Raw genomic sequence first — 22,292 nt, 5'->3', positions numbered from 1 at the left:
TGCCAACTAGACCATGGTACTAAGTGCTGTTTCCAGTTTTTTTTTAACACCTCCAGGAATGGTGACTCCAACACCCTGGGAAGTCTATTCCAGCGCTTAGTAACCATTTCTGTGAAGAATTCCTCCTGATGTCCAACCTGAACCTTGCCTGGTGCAGTTTGAGGCCTATGTCCTAAGTTTCTGGCAATGGTTACCTGGGAGAAAAGAGTGACCTTCACCTGCCTATAGTCTCCTTCCAGGCAGTTGTGGGGAGCAGTAGGGTCTCTCCTGAGCCTCCTTTTCTCAAGGCTAAACACCCCCAGCTCATGCACCTGCTCCTCATCAGATTTGTGCTGCAGATCCTTCAGCAGCTTCATTGCCCTTCTCTGGACACATTCCAGCACTTCAGTGTCCTCCTTGAAGGGAGGGGCCCAGAAATGAGTCTTTTTTTTTATTTTTGCAAGTTTATGCAATAAATCAAAATTCTGGATGCATAATATTATTATTGAAACAAGGATTCTCTCTGACTGGGACAATGTGCTTCTCAAGAGCTGACAGAATCAGGCTTATTCTGTTTTATTGACATTTTTCTCATAGACTTATAGAATAGTTTATATTAGGAGGGATCATCTAATTCTACTCACGCTGGCATGGGCAGACACATCAAACAAGACCAAGTTTCTTAAAACCTTATCCAACCTGACTTTAAACACTTGCAGTGATGGGTCATCCACAATTTCTCTGAGCAACTTATTCCAGAGCCTCATCACCCTCACAGTAAAAAAATTCTTCCTAATATCTAATCTAAACCTATTCCCTTTCATTTTGAAGCCCTTTCCCCTTGTTCAGTCTCTATATATTCTTGTAAAGAGTGTTTCTCCTTCTTTCTTGTAGGCTCCCCTCAACTATTGGAGACTGCTATAGGGTGTCCCCAAAAAATTATCTTCTCTAGACTGAACAGACCCAACTGTCTCAGCTTGTCTACATAGCACAGGTGCTCCGGCCTTCTGATCATATTCATGTCCTCCTTTAGATTCACTGGAATTCTTCATATCCTTCTCAAGTTGTGGGCCCCAGAACTGAACATAGTACTGCAGTTGGGATCTCACCAGAGATCTAGGACACTAGACTAGGACAGAATCTCCTCCCTCACCCTGCTGGCCCAAATGCTTTTGATGCAGCCCAGAACATGGCTTGATTTCTGGGCTGTGAATGCACATTGCTGGGTCATGTCAAACTTCTTGTCCACGAACATCCCCAAATATTTCTCCTTTGGGCTTTCTCGATCCATTCTCTGCTCAGTCTGTATTTGTGCTTGGCATTGCCCCAGTCCATGTGCAGGATCTTGCGCTTGGCCTTGTTGAACTTTATGAGGTTCACACAAGTTCTCAAGTGTGCCACAGTCCCTCTGGATTTATGGCCCCAATTGCACTGGACCAGTCTCCCCACACAGTCAAAGAGAACTTGCTCAGGAACACTACCATACTCTTGCTACTTCTACCAAGTGACTTTACAGAGAGAGGACTATGGTGGTTTAGGAATAGTATTCTCCAATTTAGTGTTCCCACTGGAACTCCAAACCATGCACTGCTCAGTCACTTTCCCCTCACTCCCCCACTGTGGTAGGCTGGAGAGGAGAATCGGAGGCCCAAAAGGTACAGACTGTGAGTTGAATTAAGGAAAATTTGCTGGAAACAGCAATGAAATAAGACAAAGAACAGTAGCAGCAACAATATTAATGGCAGAGTGTACAAGAAGAAAAGCAAATGATTCACATGCAAATGTTCCCTGTGGAAACCCCAACAACTGAACTCTCTGTCCACCACCTACCCAACCTGGAATCCATCTCTACCTCCATGCCCAGAAAATCATGTGATGTGATGAGGCATAGAATTAGCTCTAGGTCCTTGCTATTCCCCCTTCTGACTACTGTAAAATTTAACCCTATCGTAGCCAGATCCAGCACATGGGGTTAATAATCCATACAGTGTGAATAATGATAATGCAACTCGGAGTCTGTACACTTTCCTTCTGGACAATATCCTTGTGTATTCTCATTAAGGCATTGCTGGTAGTAAAGAGAAAAACACTGTAAACTTTTTGAGGATTATCTAGCGAATAATTTTTTTCTTAGTAGGTCAGCAACTATGTCTTACAAATTAAGGCAAAAAGGGATAGGCAGGTTATGAGGGAGTTCAACTATAACATCAATCTTGCCCATTAGTGATAAAATGCATTAATATAATTGAATAAGAGGTTATTTCTCTGAAACTGTTCATTAAAATCTGGACCAGAGGAGGAAAAGGGCAGGAAAGGTTTTTCCTGCTACTGAATGAGAATAATTCTAAATAACAGATGCTCCAGCCAATTTAAAGGCTAAATTCTCCTCTCTGATACTCACTATACTGGTTCTTTTAACTGCAGTTTCTTAACATGAGTAAGATTTCACTTGACATGAATAAGAGATATTCTGAACTCACACTGAAAGAGGGAGAGAAAATTATCTTCTAGGCAGGTCTGAGAGAGAAATATCACTGTATATGGTTCTTAAATATTTTAAAACAGTATCTTCTTCTCAAGCTATGAACAGATGGACAATTTATGGTGAGATGGGCAAAGACAGTATCAACTCAGTGAATGCCAGATGCTTTGCTGTAGCTGTCTACATGAGGTGGTTTTCACTTCAGCATAACAGCATGCATATGAACAGTTATCACAGAGTACCTGACACATGGGATGAGTTTGCATTTGATCTTGTTTCACCACAGCTTACACTTTTATAATCAAAATAATTATTAGAACTTAGTCAAAGCTTCAATTACTTTCAGACAAAACAGTTACTGGGTCAGGGCAAATACACTTAAATTTCTCCAGAGTTATTCAGAAATTAAAAATCTGTCAGAAATTTGGTGAATTCATAATTAAATTAAGAACAAAACCAAATATCTGGAAAAACACTGAGTTCCAGCCTGCATTTTATCTAGAAATGGAAACTATGTCTTAGTAGTAACTGTTTCAAATAGATTAATAAAGTAATAAGCACAGCATTTATTTAACGGTTTAAATAGACCTCTATAAAGTTTCATTACAAGAATTACTGCAGAAGCAAGGAGCTACTGCCTAAGACCTACAGTATTACAGCAAATAAATATCTGGTTAGGAATCAGAGACCAATTGATTGATTTTCATCTTGCAGCTTGTTTACAGAATAATTGCTTATGATTCCATGTCTGGACTCGTGTTATATTCCTTAATGAACAGGATGAGATATAAATAGCAATGTAATGAAATTTTCAGACGACAAAATCAGTTAAAGAATTCAGGATCAGAAGGAGTTGTGATACATTGAATTTACAAGGTGAATAAACAGCACCATGTCAAAGAAAATTTAGTGTCCATAAATAGAATTAAATATGTAGTGGAAGGAAAATATTAAAGATGCATTTATCTTTAAATTCACTATGTAAATCCAGGAAAGTACCAAAGTATTGCTGCAGACAAGTCAATGAAAAACTTTCCTCCATATGCAAATGCATTAGGAAAAAGGCATAAAATGTTCTAAAGCTATTGCATAAATCAAAGCTGCATCTTGTCTAGAGTGGAGTGTACAAAACCTTTACATGATAATGTGGCACTGGAGTGGGCTAGGAAAAACAACAAAATCTCATACAAAGTGAAACAGGAAAGATTCAATATTTCCTCTGAGGTTAATTAGTATAATCATGATAAGACTGAAAATCACAAATCTAAGTCAAGGGCTCTTTAGAAATGACACAGAGGAACTGGATATCTGTATGGAAATGTAGTTTTCATAATTAATTATTGCATATTTAGAAATAAACTTCCTATTTCAGGATGGAAACCAATTGCTTCTTATAAGAAAATAAAGGGAGGATTTGTAGAAGATGACACTTCTGTGACAGTATTTAGACTAAATATGTTTCTGGCTATTGCTGGGTCATAAAGTTACATAGAAGGGTCTGCTTTTGAGTAGGAACCAGTGTTTTCAAGATTTTTGCTGCTTTCAAGATATCTTCATGATTTTGGAAAGGTTTGTGTTTGCTCAACAGCTCAGAAAAAAAGTCCTTTCAAAACACCACTATGTATGAGATTGAAGGACTGCTGGTGATCAAGGTTCAAGTTCCTGAAAAAAGTCCAAAACAATAGAACAATCTTAAACTTGAAAATTCTTTTCCTTCTTGAAAATACTTCCTGCATTATCACAGTTTTCTGACCTTTCCACCACTGGAATTTACCTTCCTTTTCTCACCCTACATTAAAAAAAAAAAAATTTAACAAGGTCCTCCATGCCTTGTAATGAATTTTTTTTAACCTATTCACAAAACCTAAAATATGACAATTCTCATTTCTAGTTTCTGGAATACCTGTCAATCTAGATTTGTAATTCCAGAACATGGTGTGTATATTCTTGATAAATGTGTTTTGCTTTGTATACTATCTATATTAACTGAAACAGTATGACTGGATTTGGATAGGCCTAGAAAATACAGACAGATTTAAGGCTGCTAATAGAGTCCTCTTTGAAGAGCTTTGTGTGTACAAATTCCTGATTCAAGGACAAGAAGTCTCATCAATACAGAGCAAAATAAGTTGACTCAAGAATTTGTTCTTTCTCCAAATAATCAGGGTAAAAAACACATGGCCAAGAGCATATCTTATATTGGAGCATCACATTTTCTAGTTCATCCTCTATTTCATGCTCTTCCCTCCCTAGCTATTATACATTATTCAAGAGGTAATCTGGCCTTTTATCGCTGGCAAATCAAGTTCCTTGGGTAAACTAGCCATCTTTTTGCCGCTTTTCAGATTCAAACACATTGCTCAGCTTCTGAAAGAATGAAGTAAAGGATGGAGTTCTGCCCTTTTTCATTTATTCCTTATAATTTTACATTTGAGTAGTAGGATTTGACCAGAGCAATGCTACTGGCTGCGGTGGTCGGAATGAGGCCTCTTCTGTCTCATGAGATTTGTTGAGTATTCAGTACATTCCATCAGAAAGACAGTGGCCAAGGTGAAAATTCCAGCAGATGTCCCAACGGGATATAATAGCACGATAACAGAAACCAGCCAGCCGTAGGTGCAGCGGCAGGCCTGGAGGGACCCGGCTCTGCCTGGGGAGAAGAACAGTGAGCCACATCCCATGAGCTGGCAGCACAGAAATCAGGAGGAGCCCAGAGGTGCACCGCACGTTCACCTATAAGCTCTTCCCAGAGTCTCAATATTTGGGGTTTCTGTTGATTTGGGAGTCACTTCAAGACACTGCAAGTGGCTATACAAGTATGCCTTTCCAAAGCCATTGAGGCTCCTATAGCAGTCTCTAGGGGTAAGAACTACTCAATCTGCTGTAACCACAGTTTGTGAAATGTGCACAGCACAGCTTTGATATACACATTACCTAAAAAAGGGAAGTGATTGCAAAGAGTGCAAAATCCCAGAAACCTTGTGCCAGTTTTTACCGATTCTAGTCATGAAATCTTTTCTTTTTGAGCACATTCTTAAGCTGCTTAAAATTTATCTAATTCTCAAAGGAGGGTAAGTTGTAGAAAACATGAAAAATATTTGAAATCAGAATATTTTTGTCACAAGCCATTGATAAATACCGTTTTAATAATTCAAGATTTAACCAGTTCCTTCTTGATCCATTTTATCCAAATGTACAGTCTGAAGTAAAATGATTTCTCATTTTTAGAACACTGAAGAGACAGAGCTCAGCACGCAAAATGCAAACATTTGAAACTACTTGGGAGTGTCTACCTTCTTCTGACCTCATGATCCTTGATTTCTGTTCTGTACATTATCCAAAAAAGACAGAGTTACACTTCTGCTTGTTTCAGTTCCAGTTCCAGTGCCACACCTGATCTATTCATCTTGGCAGCTGAACACCCTTTTCTGGGAAGTACAGGCTCTGAATCCTAAATCCTCTCTCTTCTTTTGTCTGTAAATGCTAGCCTAAGGCAGAGGCTTACTAAGACCACTTCTAACAGACATTTCAAAATAAAGTGACAGCTGTAACTGTACTTTTAGAAGTTTTGGTCCTATAAATATAGGCTGGGGAATGGGTAGTGCATGGATTTTGAAGAGATTTAAGAATAAGCTTGGCTTATCTCCATCAGAGTTGCAGCAGTCATCTGTAAATGCAGGTAACTCTCATTTTAGCCACCTCATCCCTTTTAGTAAAAATTTGTCATGATTTCACAGCACTCATTGTAGATGTATGCAAGGTTTTATTGGAATACTGGTCTAAATTTTAGGGGACTTTTATTCTATCTCCCGAGTTTGAATATTGGGCACACATCACAGCTTCCACTGAGGAACTAATTCCAGGTTTTTAAAACTTGGTTTAAATTTTAAAGTATCAATTTTCTTCCAGTCTCTTTCCCATTTTCCTTCCCACATTCATACTATGGGGTTTAGAGGTGGGATTGCTGGATAATCAGGTCTTGAAAGTCTCGATATTTGTCAGAGGCTTAGAAACATAATTTCGGGCAGTTTTTTATGTCTTATTTTATGCATATTTTTAATATTACAATTTCCAATAGCAAAAAAGCACATATTTCTCTTAAACTGATCATGTCTCATAACCCTTATGCCTTGCCATTTCAATCGATCCTCCTCCTTCGTTGTTGATTTTGAAATATTCACTCTATGACTATCCCATTATCAATGTCTGGAAGGAAGGACGACCATGACTAAAGTTATGTGTGAGAATGTAGAAAGCTGGAAAATGCTTTCATCAATAGCAGAGCTGAGTGTCTGTGAGAAAATGCTTCAGTTTCTTCATCTGGAAAAGAAATTTATTCCTTTATGGCATAATATATATGGGGTTTGATATGTATCCACAAAGGCTCATATTGGTGTTTGCATTATTTTTACTGATATTGCTATTAACTTCAATTTTGAAAACACTGTATTTTTTGTTTCTGTTTCAGCTGCAGTGAAAAAGGAGGAGAAGAAAGGTAAATCAATCTTTTCCCTTGACTGAAACGTCTTTCAGGCTGTGACTGCTGTGAGAAATGTTTCTTTCGTTCAGTGATACAATTGTGATGATATACAGCATTGTGATGACATACAGCCCCTCCTGTGCTGCCATCAGCCAACTTTATCTGCTCCTGCTGTGATAACACTGTTGTCATTTCCACTATTGGTAGCTACTTTTTAAAACAGGCCAATACAGACCAGTATTGGACACTTCATCATTCTGGCTGGGAGGAAAATGAAAAGCCTTTGTAACTACATTAGGATTTGTCAGAGAACAAAACTTTCAGCGCTCCATGCATGCTGACCTGGCTGCTTGCACTTTGCAGAGGTTGCTTTTCTAGGCACATTTAATTTCCTCTTTTCACATATATATGGAGCTTGTATGTAACCTTTGCTGAAGTCATTCTCCGATATTTTAACAGATTAGTGGAAAAATTTGCCCTAAATCAGAACAAAAAATATTATTTTTATTTATAGATAAATATAATGTATTTATCAGACCCTAAATATCTATTTATAGTGCTGTCTTTCAGAATAATATTTGCTGAGTAAAAACTTTTTTTTCCTAATTTTCTGATTTTATTCAAACAACAAAAAAATGAAATATTTGCACCGAGGTGGTATATTTTTTAATCTGTTCAACTTGATTGAGTTATAAATCTTGTCTTTCTCACTAAATAGAGCTATGGGAACATTTTCAGAATGTATCCATATATTTCTTAGGATTATTTGAGATTTTTTTTAATTCAATGAGGAAAATAAAGCTCTTTATTATTGATGGGAGATTTGGTGGGTGGGGGGGCTAGGGCCTTTTGTGTCTTTTGCCATTTGGAAATTCTGTGGTTTACATTACTGAACAATGGAGCCAACCTTTACTGTCTATACATAAACACATTTTCAATCCTATTAATTATTGGTTTTTTCTGTTATCCCTGTACAAAGATGTTAACTGAACTGAAAAAAAAAAAATTATAGTCTCAACTGTTTTATCAACTCACGAGTGAAATCTTGGCTGTGTTGATGTTAGTGGCAAAATTCCCATTCACTCCACTGAGGCCAAAATTTCACTTCTTGTCTTTAAAAGAACAATAAAAGTAATTTCAGTTATCAAAACCAGCCATGCTTAATAGGTATTAAGCAGGATATTTTGTCCAAGATTAATTTGCAACAATTGAGGCATGAAAGGTAGTACATGAAGCAGGGAGAATCAGAAAACTGGCAGCTACTCATAGAGCCATTGGTTTTCAGATATCGAAATGTCTGCAGTTTTCAAAAACATGAACTGCTACATCCTTGATGGAAAGAAAATAATGAGGTAATTGTTAAGGGTGCTACTTCTTTCACCCTTGTCAGATTGTGGGCCCATTCTTTTACAGAACAACACCAAGTGAATTTGTTTTAAACACCTAATGCTCATTTTTCACCAGCTAGGAACTTCTTCCCCCTTAACCAAACTTTTCCCCAACAAAACTGATTGAAAAATGCATTTTTCATGAACATTCTTTGAAGTTAGATCGATTTTTCCATTTCATTTTCTTTTCTATATTTCTTTTGCTTAAAAAAATTTCCTTTGATTTCTTAGTTGAAAGGATTTTGCAACAAGTATGTGTAGGCTACTTTCAAGCACCTGGCTCAGGCTGTATCGCACCCTGCTGGTTACCACCAACCTATTTCACAGAAACATGGAAGTACGAACTGAAATTCAGTTTTAGTCATTCTTATGATTATCATCCCTCTATTTGTTTTTTGTATTAAACCAACCTCTGGTTTTCTGAGATCATAGCTAACATTGTCAGCAAGGAAGGTAGTGATTCTAGTAAAAAAAAAAAAAAGCCACAAAAATGAAATCAGCCAAACTGGTTCAGTGATGTTCATGCCTTTAATAAATATGCGCTAAACTGAAAAACTAGAGAGAATAAGGCCTCTTCCAAAAAATGAACATGCCATGCTTTAGCTGCCATGCTTTCCCATCTAGCTTCCACTTCTCTGCAGGCCCCACATGGAAAATATTGCATGCTACTGGCTGACTCCAAATATGATAAGATTTTATTTATTTCTGCTTGTTCTGTTGTCATAAGAAATTGCTCTAGGCTGCATGTGTATTCCTCTGACTGGCAATAAAAAAGGGTAATGTTCACTGGTTTTGCTTAAGGATACAGTATTTTTTGCACAGCTGCAAAAATAATAGAAGTAGCCAGGCAGCGCTCTAAATTGACTGGCTCATTATCCAAAATATATTGTGGTAGTAGCATGCACAGTTCAAACAGTACTTCACCATTTCTCATGTGAATCATGCAGCACACAGACACTATACTCTACATGAAGCTTTCTCCAATTATTTTGTCCTGTTCAAATACATCTCTCATTTAGGAAAACAAGAATAATGAGCCATACAGAGTGACAAGCCATCATAAAAGAGAAGAAGTTGGAATGACGCGTTCAGTCGATGGTACATTCTGTGCATAGCATAAATCAGATTTGAAGGAGCTGGCAAGAGACAGAAAAGAACAAAATTAAGATGGAGAAAGATTACATATTGTGCTGATTTCTCCAAATATGGATGATACTAACAAGAACCTTGAGGCACAATTAACGCATGAAATTTAGGCATTCACTATTTCTTTTTCAAAGGTTAGGTCTCTAGGACTTTGTGACTTTGTGACCAAAGTCCTAGAAAACAGGCAGCTTTACCTTCCAGCATCATGTTATGCCTCCTTTCAACATGTGTGGGATAGAGAAGCTGTCACGGAAATGTGTAAATGTTGTCAATTCCAAAAGGGCAAGAGGCAGAAAACCTTTGCATGAGGACGGCATTTCCTAAATTTCCCGAGAGAAAATCTGGCTGCCAGTGCAAAACAATTTTTAACTCTTTCTAGTAATTCAAAGCATGTGAGCAAGGAATCAAACTAATTAAAATAGACCAAGGGATTGGTGAAGTGATATAAATCCCATAATTTCCAGGACATCTCCAGAAAACAATAAACAGAAATGTAATGTGATGAAATATTTCAGCATTTTTTCACATTTAATTGCCATTTTTAAATGAAATAAATATTAATAATTTTTTTTTGTTTCTATAAACCAAAACAATATTCTCATATTTCAAAAATGTTTTACAACTACAGAGGTTTACAAAAATCCTTGCTTGGAATAGAGGCCAATCAAAGAAAACTTCAAGTTTTCTTAGTTCTGCATAAAGTGAAATTTCTTATTTCAATTCATACTTCCCATACCCTATTTATTTCTGACTAGGACAGAAATATAGGATACAGACTGATCTGGGGATGTCAAGCAAGTAAGAGTAGTGAGTTGTCTCTCCAGTCAGTGTCAGAAAGTCTTGTTTTATAAAGATTCTTTACATCTGTGTTTCTAGTGGACCAAACAGGATTCAGCCATGACATGATCCCTGTGGTTGCTCATTCTCACGAGTACGTGTAAGAACATTCTCATTTCCAAAAGTGACTCGTGAACCTGAGCTGACAGGGAGTTGGTTTCTCCAGCCTCCTTGGAGCTGCAGAGAGAGAACAAACTCTGCCTTGCTCCTGAGAGCACATCCAATTCAAGACCTCTGTGAGCCTCACATGCTCTGTAGACTGCCCACAGTCAGATATTATGAAGACTTGTAAGTTAGTGAGGTGCAGGTGCTGGTTTCTTGCCAAGAGCAACACTCCCATTCTGATTTTCAGCATTAACACTCTGACACCTTGCTCTTAAATTCATTTACTAGTTTTTAGAAAGCAAAATGAAAATCACATTCATGTGACAAGTTTCATCAAAATAAATTGACAGGAGAGTATTTGGGATCACATTTAGACTTTTCTCAATAAATGCATTGTGGTGCATAACATGAGTAACATCTGAGTGCAGCTAAAATCAAGCAAAAGGAGAAAATGAGCAAGCCATGTACATTCAAGCTCCAAACTACATCTTTTTGTCAATTCAGTAAAGAACAATTTCCTTCTAGTACTCCTTGTAATGGTATGGCTTGGAAACTGCTGTTCTGCATACAGAGGATGGAACAAACTGGCCAAGGCAATTTCAATATATATAAAAATCAAGATGCTTTCCAAACTGGAAAAAAAAAATTAAAAAAAAAAAACCACCCACAAAAAGGGGGGATTTCAGAACTGCTTAGTTTTGTAATTGACCAGAAAAACTGGAAGTCAGCCCTCTTATTCATAATGCAAACGGTCATGGCAGCATGGGATTTCTGCTCAGCTGCAGGTGCCGCTGGTCCAAGATGAATCACAGCTTCATTGCATCATTTTCTAACAAGAGTCAAAGGATAAGAAAGTAGAGTATCTGATACTATAACTGCAAAGTGTATTACACAGACTTAATAGAACTTTTAGTCCTAAACAAAGGGATTAAAAACCCCAAATCATTATAAACACTTCTAAAATAATTTTCTTAAAATAGGGTCAGAAATTCTGCATTATATACTAGAAAATAATAAATACAGCCATGTGCTAGTATGCCGTTGAAACTACCAGTGATATTTTGACCAGCTAAAGGCAGGCAGCTCTCTCAAAGGAAACAGTCGCTGAAATAGCCACAAGATGGAGCCCAAAGGATCTTCCAAACTGTAGTTAATATTGTCATCCTGCATGGATAAAGAGTTAAATAAACTGATTTTACTGAAAAACACTATAGGAATCTTGAACTGCAAACAAGATGTTTTCCAATGTAAATCCACTCCGGACTAAAGATGTTTTCGATTTGATAGATGGCTACCCATACACTAGTGAGCTTTGATTTCCCATGCTAAAATAACAAGTCCCCAGCATTTTCAAGGAATACTGATGAACAGATAATTTATATTAAATAAGTTAGCTGAAAGACTACATCAGTTAACTGAAATTTGCTTGACCTCTGTTTGCCTTGCCTCAACTATCTTAGGGATACAAATAATCTATTTGTCCAATTTACAGGTTTATGTGAGACTTAACAATCTGTACAACGTCTGTCTAATGATGGACAGAACTTCCCAAGTTGCAGATATTTCAGTGTGATAACACATGGCCCATTCAATATAAGCAGGTAGAGGAATGTCTCTCTCAAGCTTATGACTATTCACTGAATTCATAAATTTTAAGAATTTTTTATATACTCAGAGTAATGTAATCATTAAGAAACATTACCTCCTGCAAATTTAGATGTCTAAAGTTATAAATCTACATTGCAACTGGTCATCCTCATCTCAGTTTAGGGATGATAAAGAGAAATAAGCATCTGCAAAGAGTGTTTAATCTATCTTGTATCTGAGTCAAAATGCAATTTCTTGCCCCTCTGGAGATATTTCTATTTCTCACTTAATTATAACAGGACACATAGTTTAGGTTTAGTAACAAGAACAGAAAAAAACCCGTGAATGATTATTAGGATTGTTTGTGCTAATTAAGAACTTTCTCTCTCTTTTAAGAATCTGACATTGAAAGAGAAGTGAGAAGAATGAGCAAATAATTTGTAGATCTTAAAAACTGATTGAATATACACTGTCACTCTACTTAGATGGAGAATTTAATGCAAATATTTAATCTAGACATTTTAACCATAAGGTGAAATCTCCATGTTTATTTACCTAACTTCTGTGTACTCACAGTTAAAGCACATAAAACTAGTGGTGCTACCTTGCATCCTTGCGGTTTTTTTCAAAAAATGCAAATACTTTTATTCTTAGTAGGATTTAACCAAAACCTTGACATTGGTTGCAACTTCATAATCTGTTCAAGGTAAAATTGAGATTACATTCTTTTAAGTCTTATGTAATAACAAACCTGCAAAATTATTCATATTGATAGACCTGGCATAGCATTTCAATTGCAGTTATGATTACAGCTTGTGTTAATTGCTCTTACTTGCATTAAAGTACAGCAGTAATTTATTCAGCTCCTGCTACCAAAAACTGGAGTCAGTTAAACTACTGTTTTAATGATTATGAAACAGCTGTGATTTCTGAAGAAAGAGTGCTCTGTGTAATTGGTGGCCTGGGTTGTTACTCTAAGTTAGGTATAACACATATATATTGGCACCATGTCAGAAACACATCTGTCAATCAGCATAAAATGCTTGAACACCTGCATATCCACATAACACATGTTTAATTGGCTAAAAATTTCCCCGTGGGATAAACTATTACTTTATTGCTCTGCACAAAGATGTGTGCAAATGAATGCTCAGAGGTATTCTATTCAGATGCAATTCCAGAATGAATAGTTCTTCTAGTGTCAATCTACCTTTCTTTTTCTTATCTATGCAGACATCATTTGCAGAAATGTACTTTTACAGAGTTGTAATTAAAGCAAAAGCAGTGATCAGCAGCATTTCATGAGGAACAAAGATGGTTCAGTATGCAATGCCTCTAGAATTTAGTCATTAGCCCTTTACTTTAATCACCACGTTAATTTGAGTAGCACACTGGGAAAAGTCCATTTTTTCAAAAGTCAATTAATTTTTATTGTTCTCCACCCCTTATATCAACTAATCTCTCCTCCAAAATTCTTCTTTTCTAGATTTCCATGGTCATCTTATTCTTTTCTAATTTATTATTATTTCACATTTATTTAATAATGTAGTAAATATATTTTCAGCCATTATTATGCTTTTACAAATCCAGTCATAGATAAGAAGGACCCAAACTAAGAAGTTCCTTTTCAAAGTGTTTGCATGGAATCTGGACCCAGAGGGCTTAGTTTGCCAGCTTTCACCAATAACAGGCATTATGACTGAAGATTCAATTATAACGGATATTAACATCAGCAAGAGATGCTACTTTTGGCTCCAATTTTTTATATAGAGTGGTGAACATTTTTTTGCATAAACTAACATCTATACTCTGAAAAAACCTTCTAACATCTTATAAACTTCAGTCTGCCTGATTTCACTCAGTTGCCCTTTGAGAGTCAATAATTCATGCTGCAATAAACACAGCCCAAGCTCCACTGTGTTTTGCCTTAGCTATATGCAAATGTAAAACTGATATTTCTAAAAGTGAAAGCTTGTTAGCACACTTCCCTCATCTGTATGTTCCCATCCCACAGTTTCAGGGAACAGCACATGAAAATGTCAGAAGCTGAGGATGATATTGAGAGGAAGCTCTTCAGGTCTTTCACCACACGTGCCTAAAGATGAAATGCATTAATGCAGCAGATGTACCTCACCTACATTTAACTGAAATTTTATTCTTTTCAGCTCTGTCGATGGAAGATTTGTCCTCCTTGGGATATTAGGACTTATACTACTTTAAAGATATTAGTTTTCAGTGCCATCATGCAAGATTGCTGTTTCAACAACTTTTATTTCCCAGAGCATTTCTATTGTTTAAGTGACAAACTGGGAAACAGAGAAAGATCGGGATCATTACTAGTGATTCCTAAAGACATGCATCTCAGATTGAAGTTGAAGCAATTCCTCTTATTAAAAGTCATTTTAAAATGTTGGAAATGTCTCTACTTCTTTGCTACTTCTATTATATTTACACCATGATAAAGTTTCTCCCTTCCCTCCTCTCTATTTCTTTTTTGGTTTTCCCTGTCATATAAAGTACTCTTGAACTGCCAGTTAAAAAAAAAAAAGTCTTAAAAATCAAGTTGTTCTAGATAACGTCAACAAAATCCTCCAAAACCAAGAGTCAGCTCATTTTTTAACATGCAGCCCTGAGGTATAAAACAAACCAAACTGCAAGGACACAAACACGACAGCTCTGGGAAAGCAGATAGATATCTCGGGCTAGGCTGCTCTGGTAAAGAAAATAAAGCAGAAAGAACTGTGAGAGCAGCTTGACAGCTTTTTTTAGTGGAAAGTGTCAATAGGAACATCAGTCTGTTGCTAGTGAATACTGTACGGGCTCTAATATCAATGGTTAAGTATAAATGATAATGGAGAACCATGGCATTTTAGGAGAGTTTGTCTTAACTCTTTATCCTATTATCGTCCTTTAGCCACTGCTGATAGTGATCCAAGGAAATGCACAGACTCAGATGACAATTCCTAGACCAAGAGCCCAAGCTCTCTGCTTCCCTACAAATATTCCAGACAGCCTTAATCACTTAGCATTTCATACTCATTGTGTTAATGTGGTATAATACTTCCTTAAAGTTTAGAATCCTGGAAAAAATATCCTGGAAAATACTAGGTTTAAAGCAAGCCAGAAATTTAAAATGGATGTTGTAGGGAATTAAGAGATCCTATGAGGGCAAGGCTGGTACAACATGCAGTGTATTTTAATCATATACCAGCTTCCCCTATTTGTGCCACCACCACCACCACACACTTCTTGCTTTCTTTATTTTGACTTGGCCACAGATAACTCTTGGTCGTAGTCTGTCAAGGCAATTTGTTAATGTAGAGCAGAGGTCAGGATGAGCACAAGCCATTCTCTTTTTAGGAATGCTGCTGCAGCTAATCTGGTTTTTGAGTCACTTTTTTAGACATATGCTCAGTATACTGGCTTTGCAACACAGTCTGCCAGCTGCGCCCCTAGCCAGGAGAACTGGAGTAAGACACATATGACAATGACAGATCAGGTCTGCTGGTCTAAAAAAATTATGCAAACATTTGACTTCTCCTTTGAATGACAAAGCGTACAGACAACAACTTCACAAATGTAGGGAACTGTTCCTTAACAGAGTGGTAAGTCCTAATAACCTCCTTTTTTTTCTGAATTTATTATCTGAGACATGTAAGGAATGTATTTTATTCTGTTTGACTTTTTTCTAATATAGTTGTGTTACAGTTTGAAAAACCTTGACCTAACTAAACAAAAACTGTCTTATTTAAATTATGCACAATGATGTGGTCTCTTAAGTTCTTGGAACTTATATTTGGGAGGAATAATGTCTACTAATTTGCCTAAAGGACAAGTAGTTCATTTGTCTGTAGTTCAGGTAACTCATATTAAGTAGGGAAATCAAATTTTACCTTTGTCCTGATGCATAAACTGGAAGGTATACATTTAAAATTTTGATAATTCTATTAGGAATAGATTCCTGTTGGTTTTGATCTCTCTCTTGGCCTGTAATGTTGTTACAGATTAACATTATGTGTGTGTTGTGTAATGCAATGTCCAGTCCAAAACATGGTAATGAATCTCTGTGCTGTCTTTAATGGGAAATAAACCAGGCTCTTACTTTTTCTAATGGAAAGTAAATTTCTTATTTATAATACACTTGTATCTATCTAATTGGATATAATTTTTCCCAGCTACAGCATGTGTTATTGTTCAGGTTTTTTTAACTGAAACAAGTACTTCTGGCATTGCTTTTATTTCCTGCACAACATATTCTTTTCTTACAGAATGTGCACTCTCACAAAGGTTTTTGCTGTCTGAATGGCAAATAACTGTTACCCAGATGGAAAATAGACATTATAATCAAAAAGCACATTCTGATTTTAGCCTTACCAATTTATGGTTCAATAAAATGCAGGATTTTATTTCTGAACCTGTATCAGAATCTAATTTACAAAAATATGCCATATATAATTAATACTCTTGCGGCCTTCAGAATAGCAGGCAAGTCAAAAAAATTTGAAGTGCAAAACAGCAAGATATCCATGAAGCCTGTTTTCCAACTTTAATTTAGAATGGCAGAAAAGACATTGCAAATTTTTGCTGCGAGTAGAACCATGTAATTTCATTGATCCAGTTCTTATGTAGCTTCAAATACTTCATCAAAAATCCAACTGTTTTCATTCGATTCAAATCTGACCTCCTCTAGTACAATGTAAATGTTAAGCAAGTGAAGATAAAACACTTACTTAGGACTGAATTTTCCGCTATTGTGAACAATATTTCTTACCCAGTAGGTAGTCATGTCAGCTAATGACATCAGAACAACAATTTGAAATGAGACCAAGAGTTGATTTAACCCAACACCCTCTCGCCATCAATGGCCAAAACAAAAAAGCTTATTTGCGCTTTCAGTGCAAGATACTCCTTGAAACATGTGAGATTCCCAGAGCTGCATAACACAGCCTTTAATTTCTCACCCTTTAGGCTAAATTACATTTATCATTACACACTTTGCAAAGTCTGACCTGGACTATGATCTTGCTGTTTTCACGAAGTAGAATAAAAATCAAGGTATCCATGTTATAGGTAACTGTGATACTGTAAAAATGAATCTAATGGTCTTGGGATTTCATTTTTTAACTTTCTGCTTAATCTGTACACCATTTGAGTTGCATTTTTTAATGAGATAATGATGCACAAGAAGGATAACATTAATATTGAATTGATTGAAATCACAGTTAGGAAAACATAAAGGTTTATTTTTATGGCCCAAATACCATTTCAAAATTTCACCTTGGTGTTTCATTTTGGATTTTTTATAGAAAAAATATAGACATTTTTTAGAATAACTAACACTCTAGAAACTTTTAACTTTAGAATATTTTCATTATTTCATCAAAATATCTGGTAGAAATATCTCTGAGTGTCATGCCAGAAGTAAGGAAGCTGAACTTTAAGGCAAAGCACAGATAGCAGTAATCTCAGTCTTCAATCTGTCTTGATGCCGACATTATACAAATTTGTCTGATTAATACCTCCACATAAAAGATGGAAAAGGACAACAGAGATACTTTCACAAACTTCAGGGACCAAACTTTACTGAGTTCCTATTGTTTTAAACATTCTCTGTGACTGATATATTTTACTGGCATAGAAGTGGAAATAACTGTATTGGCTTCAATGGAAAGTTAAGGAGTAATGGTTTTGTTTTGATTTTAGCCAGATCTTAGATAAGGATGTTATTACAAAAGTGTGCTTGTAAAATTTGCTAAGCAGTGTCAGTAAAGAGTCTTTAAATTAACACTGTTCATATGTGGCCTAGCTCTGATTATTTTGGGTGATTACTGAGTTGTATGACACAATATTCTGTATTAGTTGTGTAAGTCATTATCCTAGCTACTGGTATAACGTTCAGATTTGATTTAAATATTTGTTTTGAAATTCCTTTTTGAAAATTGAAATTCATATTTCCTGAACATATCTCACTATATCTTTTGACACAATTAAAAATTAATTTCCTCTACATATTTCTGACATACTTCATGGAAACTCAATTGCAATAGAATTTGCCTCAGCTTATGATGCTAAGGGAACTACATTTTGGTTAGTTTTGCAGTGTTAAATGAGCCTAAATTTATAAAATATTTACTTACACACATAAAAATAACAAATATGCCTTTGTCTTAGGACATTTTTTTTTCCTTTGAACTCATATTTCTGATTCCTCCGTTTGGATCAAGCATATACACTTACTTTGTATCATTAGTCTTTATTACCCACAAAAATGTTATGGTGTTTTTCACTTTGTTCCACTACCCTCTCAGGTTGCTGTCTCCTTAAATGGATGAGAGACTGGATATAAAATGGGAGTAGACTTTATACTGCAGGGAAAACAAGTGAAACAGAAACCCACATGCACAGCAGTTTTTGTCCCAAATGGGAGCTGGGGAGCTCAGGAGCTCAGTGAATCACAGCCAGGGAGCTCACAGCAGCAGTTTTATTGCTTGTGCTGAAGGGGCTGCAAAGGCAGTTCATCCCCTGCCCTGCTGCATCTCTCTGTGGGATTACTGTCTCTCACACACAGAAGACATGCTGGTGGTAGAGCCTTTTTTCTCTTGAAAACAACAGCTGTGTAGCAAAAGTCCAGAAGAAAACTCCAGCTGGAGGGCTAGGTCTTGACATTTCACTTCCTTCTGCAGAACCAATAATGACATTGGACACAGCTGCCAAGCTCTCATTTTTTTACCTGAGAAATGTTGTCTTAACATCCATGGAAAGTATTCATTTGGTTTTCAGTTTTATCTCATCTGGGATTTTTTAAATGAAAAAATGCCGAAAATGAAATGGCACAAAGTCTAGAAGTCACAGCACTGAAATCCTTTTGTTTAGAAGTGGCCTAATGAAGTTAATGAACGTTTTCAAATGTCTTTCTGCTTCTTGGAGCATCACTGAATCCATCTGAAATTCATTGCCCTCATAGAGCAGGTGCAATTGTCAGGAACTGTCATCTTTAGACTGCCCTAGGTGTTGTTTCCTACTCGAGCTAAAATTCATTTTCTGTCTTTGTCTGGCAGAGACCTTATGGTCTTAATTTGCCCCATCTCTTAGTGGGCACTAAGTAAGGTGAGCACCTTACTTAGCCAGGCAGTTTCCCTAGGTTTGGTAAATGGTCAGCACTGAGTGAGGGTGACTGCCCTTAGAAGAGGTGCAGAGCCTTCCAGGGGTGTTTGTACCAAATTTTGGCTAAATGAGGAATTCAGGGTGCCTGTGTTCCTTAGCTAAGTGTCCCATTTATGCATCTGGGGTGGACAGTGTAGGTGACACAATGTAACTGCTGCACACTTCAATACAAATTTCACTGAGATTTTATATGTCTAAAATGTCACTAAGAAATGAACTACATTCTGCATCACAGCTATAAAATTATTAAAATTTGCCTTTTTTGTTTGCTTTTAGCTACCTCAGAGAACCCGCATGAACACAGTAAGTACCAAGGCAATATAGAATATTGTTATTTTAACTTTCAGAAGGAAGGTATTTCCTTATTTTTACAAAGTTTTAGCAGCTTAAGCAACTCAAACTCACACAATATTTTGACTTGTGAAACTGGTTTTCAATGACTCGCTCTGTTAGTGCAGGACCAGGTGTGTTTCACAGGTTCCAGTTTGCATGGAAACCATTTCCCAGTTCAGCTGAGACCCATGCTTTTGTCTCCATGGCAGCTTTGCACTGGGAAACAATTAAGGGGGCCACAGATAGGGAAGGGTCTCTGGAATTATCTGGCCTGGCCTTGGGTCCAGGTTTTTGAGATTTATTTCTTGGTATGCTGCAATGCTGGCCTGCTGCACAGCTTAGACTTCAGAGCTACAAATCAGAATTAAACATACTTTTAACATTCCTCTGAAATATTTTCTGTCTCATAATGGTTGGGATCTGGATAGCACACTGTTTTTAAATAGCACAAAATTGCATACATGTTGTATTATAATACAGGGTAATATCCATTATTATTAGTGCTTCACAATATATTTATGGGATCCTCATACTAGCTAGAATGAAGAAAATTAGCTCTAGTCCAGCCAAATCCAGGACAAAGAGAAACATGGAAAGCTTTTTTTTTTTTTCCTTTTATGCAGGATACTTAACATTTATTTGTCATTCTTTATGAGAAAACCCCACTTCTGGTGTAATAAAAACTGCCATCGTTTCTGTATTGAACATCAAGGGGAAATTTTCTATACAGAAGATAAGTGATAGCAATCACAATCAATACTAGAAGCAATTAGTAATTTTAGAAATTCTATTATCTTTCTAAAAATCCACAGAAAATAATTAAACCACATTAAAAAGTTAAAAAACACTTTTCATTATTTTAATTTTATAGGGAAAGAATAGTTCAAGATCATTTCTTGAGAAATATAGTTATCAAAAAATTCTTCTCAAGTCTAATGGGAATATGTAATGCAAAGTAATCTTTTAAAACTATAATGGGAATCTTTTATTTTTGAAATCCTCCAAAAATTAAAATGCCTTCTAATGTAGGGGTTCTCATTTTCAGAGCATGAACGTGTTAAACATGAAAAAGCTGTCTCTCAGACTAAGCCAGGTAGGTTTGGTGAAGTAACCTCCACTTACACCCGGCTCCACTCAATAAGGATGTGTGTGGTCTGCAAAACTTGGACACTTCCTTGGGCTAGGCGCAGGTGTTTTGCTCTGTGCCATTGGGTTTTTTCAGTGCCTCAGAGACGAGCAAAAATGAAGGTGACATTTAACTTTAAGGATTCAACTGTCACAGTTTTTCCCTGTTCTTGTGACTTTTCTCACTGGTGTAGTAAAAAGCATTAGCAAAACCCATTTCCCAGAGTGTGAGGAAGGAGAGCTGTAATGCCCTGCACTACATCAAAGATGTGCACTGGGAATTAACCCTACTCAACACTTTCAGTAAATTAGTTATTACATTATGTGAGTGTGGTCCCCCAAAAAGGAGAAGGTACAATCTCGTTGAGTACACAGTCTGCAGTAGAGTCAGCCTCCGGCTCCTGACACTCAAAAGTAACAGGAGCTGAACTAAGAATAGCAATACTAATCCTGGACTGAATGTGCACTTGGGTAAACTGTAAGTAATATCTGGCCGCAGTGAGCAGGGCAACCCTTTCAAACCAGAGCTCTGTTCTAATAATGTTTTTGAGGAGAAAGGCACTCAAGGATCCACAGCTGGGTCTGGTGTGAATTAACAAGACTAAGAGGGTAACCTCACAGAAAACTCAGTTATTGATGCTCAGCTTACATCACTCCTGAGTGGTTTTCCAGTCCCCACTCCTGAAGCAGTGGGGACTGGAAAGCAAGTATCCACATCCCAGTGACCTTTGCTGGAAGTGCTGCTATTTGAACTTCACACTGAGATGAAGTGATCAGGAATAAGTGATTAAATAAACCATTTATACCTTATGTGTTCAACGATAAGCAAGCAGGCTTTATTTCACTAACTTTTTTCCTATTTTTTTAAGAAATAAATTTCTCCTATGTATTTAGTACTTTTATCATTCATTTTTCGAATGCAGAGTATTCTACCTTGTAAGTTAAATATTTTCATAGACATTTTCAGGTTTCCTGGAAGCCTTGAGGATCTGATTTAGTGAAGAGGTATTGGTTTTGAGTCAATAGGGAAAAAATATTTCTCTTCTTCTCTCTAAGACACATAGGCCAAGTTTTTTATGCAACATATTGATCACTTTTTGTGTATGAACAGCTAACATAATGCTTCAGACATTAGGTGAATTCAGCCAAGGCAGGAATGAGGAAGCCAAGTTTGGTGGCCACAGTAGTGGCCAGAAAGTGGGTTGCCTGGATGGATGACATGATCACTCACCTTTCCTGCTAAATGAAATCAGTCCTGCTGCACAATTAGCCCAATCTCATCACATAGCTGCAGGAAAATAAGTTTCCTTGGTAAGGCATTCTCAAACATCAGAGCACTGTGTCACAAACCAATATATTGGACTGATTAGGACTTTACTCTCCCATACTACAGTACACCCAGATCCCAAGCCCTTGGTATTTAGGCGCTTGAAGGGAAAAAAATATAGGAAAATGCTTGCTAAATTTCCTTTAGCATAAAATCTCTATTCTCAGATGATAAATTGTTGCTTTGGAGAACAGTGGCTGTTTTGAGTTTCACTTGATGACTGGAAGTATTAATCTGCAGGCACTGGTGGTAATAGTGCTTCTTCCTGCTGTGTGCCAAGGAGTGCTCTTGAGTTAACAGTCTGAATTATAAAAGCTTCATTCTGAACAAAACAGTGGC

General features: G+C 36.7%; 1 protein-coding gene across 6 annotated transcripts in view; it reads left to right on the top strand.

Moving 5' to 3' along the window:
- The window catches only part of TRDN (triadin), a 232,542-nt gene that overhangs the window by 174,226 nt on the left and 36,024 nt on the right, over nt 1-22,292 (top strand). For all 6 annotated transcript variants that reach the window (XM_041423668.1, XM_041423670.1, XM_041423667.1 and 3 more), the window contains 3 exons: nt 6,930-6,956; nt 19,445-19,471; nt 20,547-20,594. In XM_041423668.1, the coding sequence (XP_041279602.1) occupies nt 6,930-6,956; nt 19,445-19,471; nt 20,547-20,594 (102 nt within the window). The remainder of the gene's footprint in view (nt 1-6,929; nt 6,957-19,444; nt 19,472-20,546; nt 20,595-22,292) is intronic.

The sequence above is a fragment of the Onychostruthus taczanowskii genome, unplaced genomic scaffold, assembly GCF_017590055.1.
Source record: "Onychostruthus taczanowskii isolate IOZ18803 unplaced genomic scaffold, ASM1759005v1 scaffold8, whole genome shotgun sequence".
Classification (NCBI taxonomy): Eukaryota; Metazoa; Chordata; class Aves; order Passeriformes; family Passeridae; genus Onychostruthus; species Onychostruthus taczanowskii.
This window is presented reverse-complemented; position numbering and strand designations above follow the sequence as displayed.